Source organism: Protopterus annectens, chromosome 3.part0, assembly GCF_019279795.1.
Source record: "Protopterus annectens isolate FY-2018-M chromosome 3.part0, PAN1.0, whole genome shotgun sequence".
Classification (NCBI taxonomy): Eukaryota; Metazoa; Chordata; order Ceratodontiformes; family Protopteridae; genus Protopterus; species Protopterus annectens.
In genome coordinates this window covers 1936160522-1936177802 of record NC_056731.1, presented here as the reverse complement: position 1 = coordinate 1936177802, position 17281 = coordinate 1936160522, and the positions used below count along the sequence as shown (strand labels likewise).

Below are 17281 nucleotides of genomic sequence, written 5' to 3'. Positions count from 1 at the left end.
CACTTCCACTGGGAAGGTCAGGACTACTCCGACTCAAAGAAAAGGCTCAGAGAGTTTCTTTTACTCCCCCAGCACAGACCACTTGCTATCCCCCCAGTTTTAGACATTGTGGATGATGTTTACTTAGAATCTAGTCTAAATCCAGAGTCTCTGCCTCCTGCTCCAGCCAAACCAGATAGATACTATAGAGTGCCTGACTCACAAATTCCTTTATAAAAGCCCTGTTGCTGACCCAGAGACTATATCTCCCAGGGTCCCTAATGGGCTAAGGCTTCCATGGCTAAAAATCCTGTACCCTCTGAATGGGACTCCAGAGCACTAGATAGGAAGAAGGTTTACTCGTCAGCCACTCTAGCTATGAGAGCACTAAATTGTCAATTTCACATGCTTAAATACCAGCAATTCCTTTTTTTTTTTCAATTCCTTTTTATTAGGGTTATATCAAAACCAAATGAAGACAAGAAAACGATATAACAAGAAAACGATATACAATACCAGCAATTCCTAATGTCTCAAATAAAACAAAAGATGAGCACACACCCTCAACAGTCTGAATTGAAGGAAATGCAGGATCTGTTGCATGCAGCTAAACAAGTGGGCAAACATACTTTACAGTATGGATTTGATTCCTTGGAAGCTTCCTGTAGAGCAGTTGTTACTGGGTCTGTTATACGTAGGCATGCTTGGTTAAAAGAACAAACTCTGCCTGATCATGTTAAAGCAAAGTTACTAGATGCACCCTTACAGCAGGATGTCCTATTTGGGGTTAAAGCAGAAGAAGTCTTAAAGAAAATGGAGGATAAGGCAAAATCTATGCAGACGGTCAAAGATTTCTTACAGGTTCAGCCCCCACGCTTCAGCAGTAATTGGCCAACAAAAAATTGGTCCTTTCTAGCTACTGATAGACCACAGAGGGGTAAATACAGACGCCCAAGGGGCAGAGGACAAGCACAAACCCATTACAGACCTCGACAATGGGGCACTGCAACACAGAAGGGAGGAGAAGACAGGTCCCAAACTACTAAAAGGCAAACACAATGACTTAAACCTCAAATCGCCAAGCAAAACTCTCTCTCTTGGCAGCTCGCTTGGGAGGAAAATTAGCAATTTTTTCAGACAACTGGCGCATAATCACAAAGGACAAATGGGTCCTAGACATTATCTCACAAGGAAACACCACACCTTGCCAACGATAAAAGGAATGCCAAACCTGCCACAAAATCAATGGGCAGAGGCACAAAAACAAATTGCAGCTCTCATGGACATGAGAGCCATTCAACTGGTACCTACACGGGAGCAAGACCAAGGATTCCACTCAAGGCTCTTTCTAGTCCCCAGAAAGGACAATGTTTGGAGACCCATTCTGTACCTTTCAATTCTAAACACCTTCTTACAAGTACCCAAATTCAAGATGCTAACGCTACAGCAGCTTCTTCCCATGTTGGGCAAGAAAGCATGGCTAGTAACGTTGGACCTCAAGGAGGCATACCTGCATGCCCCTATCAGACAAAATTGCAGAAGATATCTCCATTTCATTGCAGGTTCAACCCATTACCAATTCTCTGCACTGCCCTTTGGCTTATCCACTGCGCCCAGGGTCTTCACAAAATGCCTGGCACCAGTAATTGCATACTGCAGACAAAGAGGAATTCAAATATACCCATACCTGGATGACTGCCTCATCCAAGCAGAAAGCAAGGATATTCTCTTACAACATCTGGCTTTTGTAAAACACCTGAGTTGCCTAGGGTACACAGTAAACGAAAAGAAATCAAAACTAGTACCCTCACAAAATATGACATTCCTGGGTGCCAGCTTGAATACAACGGCCCAGATGGCTTATCTGACACCAGACAAACAACTACAACTGACTCGATACTTCAGAACAATGGCAACAAAGACCCAACTCCCTGCAAGAAAAATTCTGCTGGCCTTGGGCTTCATGGCATCTTGCATACTACTAATACCATTTGCAAAACTGCATATGAGGAAATTACAATGGTACCTAAAAAGCGTATGGACTCAACACCACCACAGCTTGGAAACAATGATATCTCTCATTCCCTGCCTTCACCAGAAGTTTCTGTGGTGGTCACAGGCATGTCACCTCAACAAGGGTCAGCCTTTCACCTTACCCCCAGCCAGGCAAACTATGACAACAGATGCATCGGACTATGCCTGGGGGGCACACATGGCAGGATGGTGCGTTCAAGGCATATGGACTGCAGATCAAAGGAATCTGCACATCAATCAAAAAAATGCTAGCTGTACGGCATGCCCTGGCAGCCTTCAAGGACCTCTTACATCCAGGACAGCTTACAATAAGGATGGACAACATCACTGTAATGTGGTACATAAACAAGGGTTACACACTCCTACCCTCTATGCAGGCAAGCAATGACCTTGTGGAACACAGCACTGGCTTACCAAGTTCAACTACAAGCTCAATTCCTGCCAGGAAAAAAGAACATATTGGCAGACGACCTAAGCAGAAACATCATGGATCCCCACGAGTGGAAACTGGATCCACAAGTATTTGCAATGATAACTCAAAAATGGGGGCACCCAGACATAGACCTGTTTGCCAGCCCCCAAAACTATCAGCTAACAAAATTTTGTACAAGGACTTTTCACCAACAAGCTTGGAAAGTGGACGCACTCTCATTCAGTTGGAAAAACCTGACAAGTATATGCCTTCCCTCCATTGCCCCTTCTCGCAAAGGTGCTGCTGAAAGTCAGGATGGAGAGACCCAGAATGATACTCATAGCCCCAGACTGGCCATGCCAGCACTGGTACCCACTATTAAGGAATATGACCCAGGGCCCACCATGGATTTTACCACAAATTACTCATCTGCTCACACAGCAAGACAGTCGGATTCTACACAGCCAGCTCAAAACCTTAAATTTGGCTGCATGGCAAATCACCTAAGCAACCAGTCAGCTCCTCTATCTCAAGCTATTATGGATGTTATTCTGGAAGCCAGGAGGCCCAGCACTAGGAAGGCCTACTCAGACAAATGGAAAAGGTTTTGCGCCTGGAACCAAGCTAAAGACCAAAATACCCTTCAGCCACAGTATTTAACTGAGATGTTACACAAAGGACTTTCTTTTTCATTTATTAAAATCCAAGCCTCAGCTATTTCAGCTCACTACAACACGGATCCTCCCTTATTTTCACATCTGCTTCTAAGGCAGTTTCTCAGAGGGGCCAAAAACATTAGACCCCCAGGAGAGCACCTACACCAACCTGGGACCTCAATTTTGTTCTGGAAAAACTTATGCTACCTCCTTTTGAACCAGCTTTCTCAGCTGACTTAAAGTTTATATCATGAAAGACTGCCCTGCTGCTAGCAATAACTTCAGCCAGAAGAGTCTCAGAGCTTCAGGCACGAATGGCTGTAGAGCCTTTCCTCATTTTTCATCAAGACAGAGTTTCTCTACGAACTAACCCCTCCTTTATGCCTAAGGTGGTATCCAGTGTGGCTCTAAATCAAACCATCCATTTACCCACCTTCTTTCCAAATCCACAGAACAAAGGAGAAAGACTCCTGCACTCCTTGGACATTCACAGGCAACTATGTTACTACTTGGATAAAACTAAGGTTTTCAGAAAATCTGACCAGCTCTTTGTATCCTATGCTACAGCTTCACAAGGAAAGGCTATCTCAAAACAGACCATTTCCAAATGGATAGGACATTGCATTCGTTTTTGCTACACCCACCATGGAAAACCATTTCCTGCTAGCATAAGGCCCCACTCCACCAGGGCAGCAGCTACATCTACTGCCTTCCTCAGGGGGGTGCCAACCAAGGATATTTTGGAAGCTGCAACTTGGAGTTCAGTACACACCTTCACCAAACACTATCACTTACCACTTTACTCTAAGACTAGAGCTGGCTTCGCCACCGCAGTTTTGCAGGGCCTACTAGCCTCCTCTAACCCAGTTTGACTCCACCTCCCATCCTTAGCTTTGGGATTCTACCCAAGTGTGATGACTGGAGCAGGGTAACACGATGAACATAGTACAGTTTTGTACCTACCATAAATGTAGATGTTAGAGTGCATACCCTGCTTGCAGTCCAGGTTACCCTCCCTCCATCCCCTCTGACCTAACTAAAACATTTCAATGCCTTAAAATCTGATACTACCTTGTGGTGTATTTGCTTATAGCTGGAGGGATGTCTTGCTTGTACTAAACTTTTATTACTGGTACTATCTACTGACCGCCATTTTGGGGGGGGGGGGGCACCTGACATCTGTGGCAAGAAAAACTGAAGAAAATGGCGTTGGATGCCTCTTGTATACCCCTGGCGCACTGACGTCAGGGAAGAAGCGACAGCAACCGACACCGGACCAAGACTTTGGAATTCAGGCCGACTGCAGGACCGCCTGACTACAGGATAACCCAAGTGTGATGACTGCAGCAGGGTATACACTCGAACATCTACATTTATGGTAGGTACAAAACTGTACTTTACCAGAGGCTATATCATACCTTTTTCCCTTCCACCGCTTGTTCCCAAGAAGATCCCAGATGTTCCACCCAATCACAGGGATCAGGCAACTGTGGAGATCAACAAGTTGCTCTCAAAAAGAGTCATCCAGCCTGTGCCAGCAGACCAGATAGGATCCGGAACTTACTCCAGGTTCTTTTTAGTCCCAAAACGAACCAGAGACTGGGGGCCAATATTGGACCTCCGCAGATTAAACAAATCCGTGAAAAAGGACAAGTTTCGGATGGTAACACTGCAGTCGATACTCCCATTGTTAGGGAAAGACTATTGGATGTGCTCTCTAGATCTCCAAGACGCCTACTACCATATAAAAATGGACAAGGTGTCAAGGAGGTAGATGTGCTTCCGGCTGGGAGCCAGCCATCATCAGTTTTGTGCTCTACCCTTTGGTCTCACCACCGCCCCCAGGGTGTTCACCAAATGCATGGTAGTAGTGACAGCTCACCTGAGACGTCAGGGATTCCAGGTGTTTCAGTATTTGGACGACTGGCTCCTGACTGCCCCCACCAGGCATCTACTTCTCCAAAACAGGGACACCACCATCCAGCTTTGTACTCAACTAGGGATCTCCATAAATTGGGAAAAATCTGCATTCCTGCCCTCTCAATCTGTGATTTTTATAGGCGCAGAGGTAGACACAGTGGATATGACAGTTTGTCTTCCCGCCAAAAGAGCACAAAACCTCATCTCACAAGTTCAGTGAATTCTCCCACTTCGGAAGATCAAAGCAAAGTGGATTTTTCAACTTCTTGGAATGATGGCCTCAACCATTCTGTTAACACCTTTAGCCAGGTTGCATATGAGAATCCTTCAATGGCTCCTGTTCTCCCAGTGGTCGTTCTAATATCTACCGCTGAATCACTCTTCTGCTGACAGCATCATGCAAAAAGGACCTTCGTTGGTGGATAGCTCCCAACAACTTGTTCATGGGAGCTCCCTTTGTGCCTGCCCAACCCGTTGCCACTGTGACCACGGATGCCTCGCAGGTCGGGTGGGAGGGCATTATCTGTGCAGGACTGTCCTCGGCACCTGGCAAGAACATGAGGCTCATCTGCATATCAACGTTCTGGATATGATTTTCTCCCATTAAGTAGTTTATCCATTTTTAATCATGCGTGACAGGTCCATTCTTCTTGCTTTCTTCTCAGTTTTTAATTCTGTTGTATTGAAACTTTCTTTGGATTATACACCAGAATGTATACTACATGAACATTCAGAATATGATAAACTCCTGGCAAATAACTCAAGCCGGTAAGTAAATCTTTGTGCTCATGGGACAGGTCATCACTGCATGTAAGCATTATAATTTTATTTCACCATTCCATGCTTCTAACATGTAAAATGACCCAGCATAGCTAAAGTTTGCCTTCGTGTTATTCAGGACTGAATGTTATATACGCAAGCCAGCGCCAATTGGAAAAAAGGAAATTACTGCTTAAATGGAAGAATATTCTCTGATTAAAGTAGCAATTTCCTTTTTCCAATTGGTGCTGATTTCTTTTTGGTTTACTTCTATCTTTATTGTGCACTGCAATTTGGAATTTTGTATAGGCAACCTTGTTGGGATTGATTGCCTTCTCTGTCTATCTGTATGTAGATATTTAAATAGAAATCAAGATACGTGTGTGTATGTATGTATGTATGTATGTGTGTGTGTATATATATATGTGTGTGTGTGTGTGTGTGTGTGTGTGTTAGATATTCGAACATCCAAAATGTCGAACGTTACATGGTCGAGACCAAATGTTCGACATTTGGATGTTCAAATATCATATAAAAAAAATGAAACATGAAAAACACACCTTAACAGTGTGAGCAGGGGAACAAGCCCCCTGCACCCCCCCCCCACCTCCCGTACTTAAATATACCAACTCTGAGACCGCACTTCAGTGCAGAAAAATTTTCCCTATCTGCACCATATGGTGCCGTTGAAAGTCAGTCTTCGAACACTTGAAATTTCGAACATTTGGTCTCTACCATGTAACGTTCGAAATTTTAAGCGTTCAAAGAACTAACATAGACCCATGTCTGTGTGTGTGTGTGTGTGTGTGTGTGTGTGTGTGTATGTATGTATATATATATATATATATATATATATATATATATATATATATATATATATAGATAGATATAGATATAGATATATATATATATATATATATATATAGATGTGTATATATATAGATATATATATATATATGTATAGATATAGATATAGATAGATAGATAGATATATATATGTATATATATATATATATATATATATATGTATATATATATATATATGTGTGTGTGTGGATAGATAGATAGATATATATATATATATATATATATGTATGTGTGCGCGCACATATCTGTATACAAATATATATTTGTATATAGATTATATATATATATATATATATATATATATATATATATATATATATATAATCTCTGCAGGTAAACACTTTGGTTTTGTATGATGACACAAATAAGCAAACAGTTAATTTATCAACTGTTTGTACGCATCAGAGATTTTTGCACCATACTAAACTTCTGTTAATTCAAATTACCCATTATAGTTGATACTTCCATTGTCATTAGCTGTAATTGAATGTTTTGTTGTTGTTGTATTCACATGTAAGCACTTTCTAACTGTGTTTGCATGATGATTTTAGTAAAATAGCAGTTAACACCAGTTAACACCTTAGCTGAGTTTACTCTTTCAGATTCAGTGCTTCGAACATTGAGCAGGCATTACATCGCATTAAATGCCGATGACTACTTTAACCACAACACTTTGATTACCAATTTTGTGCTTTTATTCACAGATTTCTTACTAATAATTAAAAATTCTGAATGACAAATTCTTGCCTTTTACTAACCGTTAGCACATCTCAAGACTTAATTGTGCACACAAACTATTTTTTTACTTTGTTCCACCACAAATCTACTACTTCCAGTTTGCACACCGCTTTCCACAGCTTCTATACAGGTTTAATTTAGCACAAGATTTTATCTGCTAAATTTATCAGCACATTTTTTTTCATATTTGCTATTCTTCCAATTACTGCATTAACTCATTTTACTCTATTTTTAACTTTTCAGCTTTTTCGTCTAACAAGAAGTTTTTATGCAGTTCTACTTTTGATATATAATGAGGTAATTTACTCTGAACCTACTACCCACTTAGCATTCTCTGAACAGATTGTGTCACATCTGATCATTCATGATATCAAATGATTTTGCTCCAAATCCTATATCTTGTCAACATCAGTCTTTGGGTCAATTCTTTAACTCAGAAACATAAAACATCAGTAGTTTCCACTGGATCTTGTATTGACTTGTATAATTAATGGTGGACGTGTGGCAGATTTTTCCTCACCTCCCAGTACCTATTAAACTTCTGCGTCATCACTGCAGTGCTGTCCCTCTCTCTAAGCTCTGAGGTACTGTAAACATCCTTGACACCCAGAAATGTAACAGTGTATGTTTTAAGGTTTCTGTTTGATACACTGCTCACAGTCAAGAATAATTTACATTTCTGGATCCTTATGTTCCACTTGTAAGAAAATTGAAAAGAGAGGGAGGGGGAGAAAGAGTCCATTTTCTTGGAGGTTGTAACTGCGTCACTTCTCAAATGAAAGACAAAACAACTTATTTACAATTACTTCTGACATCATGTAACACTTGGTGGTTGAAAGTATGGATGAGATGAAACATGACATTGAGGGCTGCCTACATAATTGGTAGTATGCATGAATTTAGACCATATGATACACATATGGGACTCTGACTAAGGCTAAAGACAGCAGTGATTTAAAGATACATGCATGTGTTACAGCTGTTGTGAGCTGAGAAATTACTTTCTTTAGTAGTCTGAGGTGTCTGAAATACATGTGATTAGGGACATATGTATGTTTCAGTGGTAATGGCAGTCTTTAGCACATTCAAGTCCAGTAAGGTAAAAGCGTGGTAACAGTTTGAGGTACGGAAGTAGAAATTTAAGTCTAATTAGCAAGACAGAAAATAACAGTCACACTTTTGAACTTACTGTTTCCATCCATCCCCTACTCCTTTTCACATTTTTGTACATGGGGTTGGAGTGTCACTTCAACAGTGACAATCATCTAGAGCCAAAGTTCATCCAGTCACAATCCCTTTTCCATTTTTGCATATGTGGTTAGGATGTCAATTCAACAGTGATAATAATTTACAGCCAAGGTTTACACCACCAGGTGACTAGCTCTGCCACATTTCTGTTTGTCATAACACAATATTTTTGTGATTGTGTAAATTGTTGTACCAGGGTTAAATATTTGATGTTAATAAATGTTTTGGTATGTGTACAATAGGTCATTTCCATTTTGTAATGCTCTTTATTTTGCAAATTTAATTATTTTAATAAGTACTTAGTAGTAGCAGTTGTTTGTAAATAACAGTGCTACAAATACTTCACAGTAAAACTCAAAAATTGAGCTGAATAGCACTTGCTAACTAATTAAGAGAATGTATTATTTTAATTTAACTGTAAATATTACAAGGCAAAGAATGTACAAATCATTGTATTGTTTGCATTTCTGTCTGTTGCCTCCATTTATTTACGTTTTATGTATTTATTGTAGGGGAAGCTAGTGTTACTTATTGACAGCAATACAGATGGCAGCTTCCTGGTGCATCATCATCTCTCAGCTAGTCTCAAAGGTGAGTGACTGATGCTGTGCATAAACTGTGCTCCACATGATCAGTTTTTGTACATAATGTAACACCGTGTTGACTTCATTGAGATGGTCAGTCCTTTATATGCTGTCTAATTTGCATTTAAACAACATATAAGTGATCTGTATCAAACCAAGGCAGAAGTATTGTGTGTCTTTATTGCTGCTTAAATTGTACAGAAAGGCATGCATTTCAGCTAGGTGTCCCTGCAGATTTTGAGCATGAGCACTACCATCTGCAAACATATCAACTTCTATCTTAGTCAAGTCCCTGAGGGAAATAAGAATGCTTATTAACTGTTGCACATTACATCGTAAAATAAGCGTTTCTTAACTCGTGCATGAATTTAAGTTACTTGAAAGAAAAACTCTTGGACATAAAGGGTAATTTGCACAAAACAGATGTTATCTGAAAGGTACTCGTAGGTTCATAGGTTGGTACTAGGTTATCGGCTCTAAGGCCTATGCAAGCCTAGCCATAACAATTCCCCTGGATATTTCTTCCCACAGTATTTACTTCTCTGGTCCCCTGTCTAGCAGGGCAACTGACATTATCCCTGGGGTGAATTTCCTATCTCCCATCCAGTCATCAAGGTTCCTTATGAAGAGGGCCAGTGAGGCGCTCTTCTTGACGTGTATGGGTAGTCTATTCCAGAGTATGGGGAGTCTCTGGGTCAGGAACTTATCCCTGCAGCATGTTTTGTTCATTGTGATGATAAGGTTTAGATCCCTGGAGCGTGTGGCTCTGAGGGACTGGAATTTCTTTAAGTGGAGCATGTCCAACAGCTCAGGGTTTGACATGGCCTTGTATGTTAAGCAGAAATCGCCTCTGAGTAGATGATATGCCACAGAGTATAGCTGGAGTTTTTTTAGATGGTCAGCATATGGCATTTGCTTTAGGCCTGTGATTCTTTTAGTGAGGTATTACTGTGGCCTTTCCAGCTGTTGCAGATGTCTTGTGAGGTACATACCAAACGGGGCATTATACTCTTCAATGGGTCTAATGAGGGATGAGTACAGTGGGACAATGACCTCCTTTTTTTCTGGATGAAAAGCCCTTAGTGATGAGGTGTGCCACATAGAAGGATTTCCTGACTGTTGTGGCGATGTGGTTATCGAAAGTGAGGCCACTGTCCACCTGTGTCCCTAAGTCTCTCATCACACTTTCGATGTTTAGTGTCCTGCCACCTATGTGGTAATTCATGGGTACATGTTTTTTTCCAAAGGGGATAACTGTACATTTCTTGGCATTAAGCTTAAGCCCATGGCTCTGGCACCAGGCATCTGTTTCTGTAAGGCCCTTTTATAGAATATCCACATCATTTGGGGATTCAATAATGGCTCCCAGTTTGCAGTCATCTGCAAACTTTGTTAGCCAGAGTCCATTAGTGTTGGCCTGTACTTCAGAGAAGTAGATGCCAAACAAGAGTGGTCCCAGGGCTGAACCCTGAGGTACTCTACTTGTCTGGAGCTGGATTTGGAGTCGGCTACTTTTACAGTCTGGGTTCTGTCAGTAAGCCAGTTGGCAACCCCAGAGTGGGGGGATGGTGTTGAAGGCCTTGGCGAGGTCCAGATAGGCTGTGTGGACTGCCTTACCCTCGTCCACAGCTCTGGAGACTGATTCAAAGAAGTCAATCAGATTCAGGAGACAAGATCGGCCCTTCACAAACTGGGTGGGGTCCATTGTTTGAAGGTTGCCAATGTCTTTGTTTATAAGTTCCATGATGATGTGTTCCATGCCCTTGCAGATCAGGCTTGTCAGACTGATGGGACGGTTGTTCCCGGGATCCAAGGCGGATCCTCCCTTGTGGAGCGGGATAACTAGCTGTGCGCCACTCAGTGGGCACAAAGCCTGAGGTGAGGCTATGATTAAACATGACACTTAGGTGAGGTGCCAGTTCATTTTGTAGTTTATGTAGTACACAGCCTGGGATGTCATCTAGTCCCATGGATGCTGTATTCTTAGCTTTGGAGAGTGCAGTTTCTACCTGTGTGGCCGTGATTATCGGAATTTGGCAATCTTTTGGTATTGAGATGGGCCCTTTAGGGGGTGAGAGGGGGTTGAAGTTGGCACTAAATCAATCTGCCAGGATATTGCCAATATCCTTGGGATCAGTATATTTAATGCCATTCTGTTGTAGCTCAGAACAGATCTGAGCATTTTCATTTAGATTCTTGACATAACTATAGAATGCCTTGTGGTTGTCTTTGGAATCTTTGGCAATGTTATTTTCGTAACTAGCTTTTGAGGATTTTATGAGGGATCTCGGCTTCTTACTGAGGCTGGTGAGGGAGTTTTTTTGCATCCTGGGATTTTTCTCTTTTCTGCAACAGTTTCTTCCTTCTGTTGTATAGTTTGTTTATAGCAGAGGACAACCAGATTGGCTTCCTTTTTTGGAGAAGAGCATCTTGGTTCTATTTGGGATGGCACTATTCATGCACGAGTGGATGTGCTCGTACAGTGCCTTAGTGTAGGATTCTGCAGTCGAACTTCAGATCCCGTCTGCGTGGGTATTGTGAAGTTTGTCACTTCTGACTTCAATAGCATGAAGTTGGCTTTGGAGAAGTTTTTTAAGGAGGTTTCCTTACTTGAGGGGTGGGGATGGGATGTGGATGCCAAGGGTGATTTGCTTATGGTCAGACCTGACCAATCAGGGGGTGACCACTGGTGTGGAGCATCTATCTCCCATGTTGGTAATGACCGGGTCTAGGATATTGGAGCCCCTGGAGGGACAATGGATTAGTTGATCCAGGGCGTTGGAATTTATGAATTCCAAGAACCATTGGGAAAAGGAGTTGGTACCCGAGTAGTTTTTCCAATTAATGGCAGGGTAGTTGAAATCGAAATCACCCAGTATTAGGGTGTTTGGTTGTATCTTAATATTTTCCAGTATGTTTAGAAAGGTGTAGTGAGAATCTTGGGGTATGGTGGGGGATCTGTAGCAAGTTACAATTTGGACTGCAGTCGTACCTAGTGTTAGTTGCACCTGGAGAATTTCAGATGCATTGTGTTGGGCAACTAGCCTGGAGATGTGAATATCCTTGGTGAATATGGACACTCCTCCACCTTTAGTGTTTCGGTCTTGGTTTTGTGGCCGAAATGTGTGGTAAGAATTGTAGCCTAGTATTGCAGGGGTGCTCTCTGGAGCCTTGAACCAGGCCTCAGTTACTGCACAGATATCGATGTTCTCCACTTTTAGGAGTGCCTCGAGAGTGCATTTTTAGGTTTAGACTTTTAGCATAGAGTAGCATTACCTTCAGATTTTGAATGCTTGTATCTGTTACGGTGGTGGTTTTATCCTTTGAACCTTGCCTAAAAAAGGCACTATAGGGATGGCAAGAGCTTTAGCCAGTAACCTGAATCCCAGGGGTGACAGGTGCAGACCATCTCTGGCAAAGCATCGTGGTTTGTCGATCATGTCTTCCCAGGCAGACAAATACTGGATCCCCTTTGAATGACACCAGAAGCTTAGCCAATTGTTGAAGTCAATCATTTTGTCCTTGTACTGTGGTATCATTCTGGGCGAAGGCAGGATGCTACTCAGGGCTAGGGTCATACCTGCCTGGGTCACATGATCCAAGAGCTCTTCCATGTCTCTTTTCATGTAGTCCAGGGAGGTACGTCTCAAGTCATTCACTCCAGCATGGACAATGACAGAGTCATATTTGTACTTGTTGTGGAGTGACTTGAGTGCATGCGTTATGTGGCGGATCCTGGCACCCGACAGGCCGCTGACAGTAATTTTCTACTTGTTCAGCCTGGTGAGTGGGACATCAGTGTGCCATAGAGTCACCTATGACTAAAGTGTTGGTACATTGTCTTGCCTTAGGGGCTGTTGTTGGGTGGCACACTGGTGTTGAGCTATGTGTCACTTTGGTTGTGACTGGTGTTTGTGTTTTGACTTCGGAGGTCCTTGTTGCTTGGGCAGGTTAATGTTAGGGGCCTCCGCATATTTGCTATGTGTGGGTGGTGTTGGTGTGGGTTTTGAAGGGCTATGAGTTGCTTGAGGTGTAATGCAGGTGTGAACCTTCTCCTCTTGAATGTCTAGCACAATCTTGGCCGGAGAGAGCTTTGCTTCCAGTTTGGCTATGTAAGTGCATCTCTCTCACGTTGTAGTGTTGGGTGGTAGGAGGAGAGGATTGTCTGTGTACATGAGGCAGTTGCCGCATTGCCCCATTATGCCCAGATTCACCAGGTGGACAGGAGAAATCACAGGAAGCTGACCCTTGGACATGCCTGTTTAGGTGCTTTTTTGTAAAGTAAGAGCAGTTTTCCTTACCTTTGCAAGGTACTTTGCAATTATAGGCTCTTTAGTGCCTATGATTAATTTCTCATTGTTGACCAGGAGAGATGAGTGCTTGTATCAGTTTCAGGCTTCCTAGTTCTTTCCAGCAGGTTCTAGAGCAAGTGCTAGTCACAGGGGTTCAGATTTTAGTGCTACTACTGAGAAACCAGCTAGTTTTAAGGGAAATTTTGAAGAACAGACTTTCTGGCACCTGGAATAGTTTAACTGTAGCCTCGCAGTGCTGCACAATGTCAAAAATGTGCAAACACACACGTTTTTAAGCCAGAAAGTTGAAAGGGATAGAAATCAGCCGAAAAAGGCTAATAAAATTACAATTTCAGAGCTGGAAACCACTCCTCTAGCATTAGATGGGCAGTACAATGCTCATCTGTCCCACTGGTAGGCAGTAGGACTTCCCTCTACCACAGCAAGGTCTGGATAGCTCTGAGCACAGAAAATAAAGTCCTGAGACGAGCAAAGCTGACTGTGTAGTCCTAAACAGTAAATGCAATGAAAACTCTACAAAATTAGCAATTTAAAACTTTTTAAATGAAGCAAGGCAAGTGCACAACTGAAAAACGATTTAAGAGGCAGTAACACAGCAGAATAAGTAGCTAGTCTGCATATACAGAGAAGTCTTTATATACAGAAAAACAGCTAAAACACACAAACACTTCAGATGCAGTGCAACCCAGAGCACTTGAGTTGTAGCATTATTAAGGCAATTACAGTTATAATAAATGCTCTAAAATATACTCTATATTTCCAAAATGTTTGAGAAGCACCGTCAGAACACAAGGAGATTCAGGCAAAATTTATTTATTTTTTTGAAAAGGAGAAATAGAAGGCCTTATCAAATGTTCTCTCTATATTAGGTAGAATGAGCTAATGACACTAGACTGGGAGGAGTGTTCCAGATCATATTTACAGTAGGGGCGGGCAACTGCAAAGCCAAGACACCAAAAGGGAGAGAGGGTGGGGACAATACTAAAGCTATTAGCCTACAGACACAGTAATCACTACAGAAAGCCACAAAATGAAAGTTTTTAAACAGATAAAGATTTGTAAATATACAGAATGCTTTTAACTGCAACAAATCAGTTACCCATGCAGATTACTTAATATCGATAAAATACACTCAAAAACTAAGCGGCAGGCAATAAAAGTGCTATATATAAATTGCTAGAAACAATAATCAGTATAAATAATCGAAAAAACAGGATACTTGTGTATCTCAGCTGAGTTGTAGTCAACACCTCTCATCCACTCTGCTCATGTAATACACACAAACAAATATTTGGGTCGCCACAGCGGAACTCCGGTCCGCTAATGATTGGCAGTTTTTTGTTTTTTTTTTTGTGCCGAGTTGCCAGCCCGACACTCATCCTTGAACGAAGGCACGCCCATTCAACGCATGTCTTTCGAACACCCACTCGACCGCGGGGAGGACATACAGACTCCACACAGAAGGCACTCCCAACCCAAGCCGAGAATCGAACGGGAGAACCTCTTGCTGTGAGGCAACTGTGTGGTGTGTAATTAATTATATTTACACTGGTGCAAACTTTACTTTCAATCACTGTGGCAAAAAATTACTTTTCCCAAGTACTTTGACTGTACCAGTACATATGAGGTTTATGCAACTGTATGTGACACTTGTTCTAATTTTTACATTGGTAAAACTACATGGAGACTCTCCAGCCAGATTAAGAAACATTGTGCAGCTATTAGAAAGCAAGAATTTAACAATGCTTTAGGGAAACATAGCAGATTTTGTATTGACTTCATTAAATTTAGGTTTTTAGTCCTTTAAACAAATTGAATGTTTTTTGGTGACACCTCCCTTGAAATAAGGGAATTGAAATTTGGAAATTGATGCGCTTTGTTTGCTGTAGAATAGATTAGATCCAGGCCTGCTGAATCTAGCTTTGTTTGTATAACTTGAGCACTAATCCAGGCCTTCTTTTTTGGAGAAGGTTCCCCTGCACTCCAGTTGCAGGAGTGTGCAGTTAGAACTTGTCTAATTGAAGACTACAGGAACAGGGCTCAGTTTTGAGATTTTTTTTACTGGTTAATTGGGTAATTTGTTTAGAAGCCTTTTCTGATTGCTTGTAGACATATAAAGCTGTTTTAAGTGTATTTTTTACTGTTTTTGCCCTATCTTTTAAAATAAAGTTTCCTTGTTTCCCACCTTTCTAAGCTAGTATATTATTCTTATACATAAATTTTTTATACATACACCAATATGTATTTTATTTGTAAAACTTTTTTCTGGATCCTACAGGAAATGATGTCATTATTTGCCTTGTTGGCTCTAATATTTAAATGCAGTCTGTCAACCACATGTCATGTATTGCCACTGAAGAAAGCTACAAGCTGAAACCGGTCTGGTTCTAATAAACATTTTTGTCTTTATTTTTATATTATTCTGCCTCATTCCCTAGTGCTGGCCTTTTTGTGTTACATTCAAGTTACTGTGGTTCGTGCACCTGTCGAACTTGCTAGCATTTTCGTTTTGGAGTCATAAGCTAGTATAGTCCAGTTTTCAGGCTAGTGCTGAATTCATGGCTGTGTTACAATTTTCTGAGTTGCCCATACCTTACTTGGATAGAACGTTTTTCTGCTCACCTGTGAGAGAGGGAGCTTTGAGCAGCCATCTGTCCCTGGAGGAGTGGTTCCAGCTCAGAAGTTAGTTGTTTATAGGCCATTGTGGGCTAATTTCTCTTTCATTTCCATGCTGTAAAAAACACGTCTGCACGGTTTTGCACGTCTGGGCAGCGCCGGTTAGCTAGGGCTAAATTTATCCTGGCTCCACCAAGTCTCCTCCTCAGTTTTTCCCTTGAAAGTAGTCTAACTCTCAACCTAAGCACTTAAAAAACATCCTACAGTCCAGCCCTTGCTCAGACCTAATAGCAAGCACTAATGTACCCCGACACTTGATTGCCCAGCAGGGCAAGGCTCATTATTCACCCCTCACCAACCAAGTGATTAAGCAGCTCACCCTACTATACAGGCATGACCAAAGGGCAATTTCAGGTATACTCTCCAGTCCAGCTGGTGAACCTGGTATCCTGAGGCAATGTTGCAACTGCCTCATGTACACAGACAACCCTCTCCTCCTACCACAAAACATTAACATATGCGAGAGATGCAATTGTATAGCTAAATTGGAGGCTAAGCTCTCTCTCCACCCAAGACTGGAACAGGCAGTCATGAGGAGAAGGTTAACACTTGCACCACACCTCCAGCATCACATAGACATACTAAACCAGCACTGGCAAAAAATACACATAAATACATGAAATCATAGTCGGAGGCTCTAAATAAAAACCTGCAAAAGCATCAGAGACCTCCAAAGCAGACACCCAAATAACCTGCACCTCCCGTCACAAACCAGACAGCACATAAAACACAAAATCAGTGTGCCGTACAATCACAGCCCTTAAGGTGAAATAACATACCTAACACACTAGTAATAGGTGACTCTATAGTCAGGCATACTGACGTCTCACTCAGTAGGCTGGACAAGGACAAGGTTACTGTTAGCTGCCTGTTGGGAGTCAGAATCCGCCACACAATACAAGCACTCAGGTCCCTCCAGAACAAGTACAAATATGACTCTGTCATTGTTCATGTTGGTGTGAATGACCTGAGACGTACCTCCCTGGACTACATGAAAAGAGACATGGAAGAGCTCTCTGATCATGGAGCCCAGGTGGGTATGACCCTGACGCTGAGTAGCATCATGCCCTCACCAAGAATGATACCTCAGTATAA

The 17281-nt window shown here is 41.9% G+C and overlaps 1 protein-coding gene across 2 annotated transcripts in view; it reads left to right on the top strand.

Moving 5' to 3' along the window:
* ELP6 (elongator acetyltransferase complex subunit 6) overlaps nucleotides 1-17281 on the top strand; it is a 372934-nt gene that overhangs the window by 135984 nt on the left and 219669 nt on the right. For both annotated transcript variants that reach the window (XM_044066019.1, XM_044066020.1), the window contains one exon: nucleotides 9126-9204. In XM_044066019.1, the coding sequence (XP_043921954.1) occupies nucleotides 9126-9204 (79 nt within the window). The remainder of the gene's footprint in view (nucleotides 1-9125; nucleotides 9205-17281) is intronic.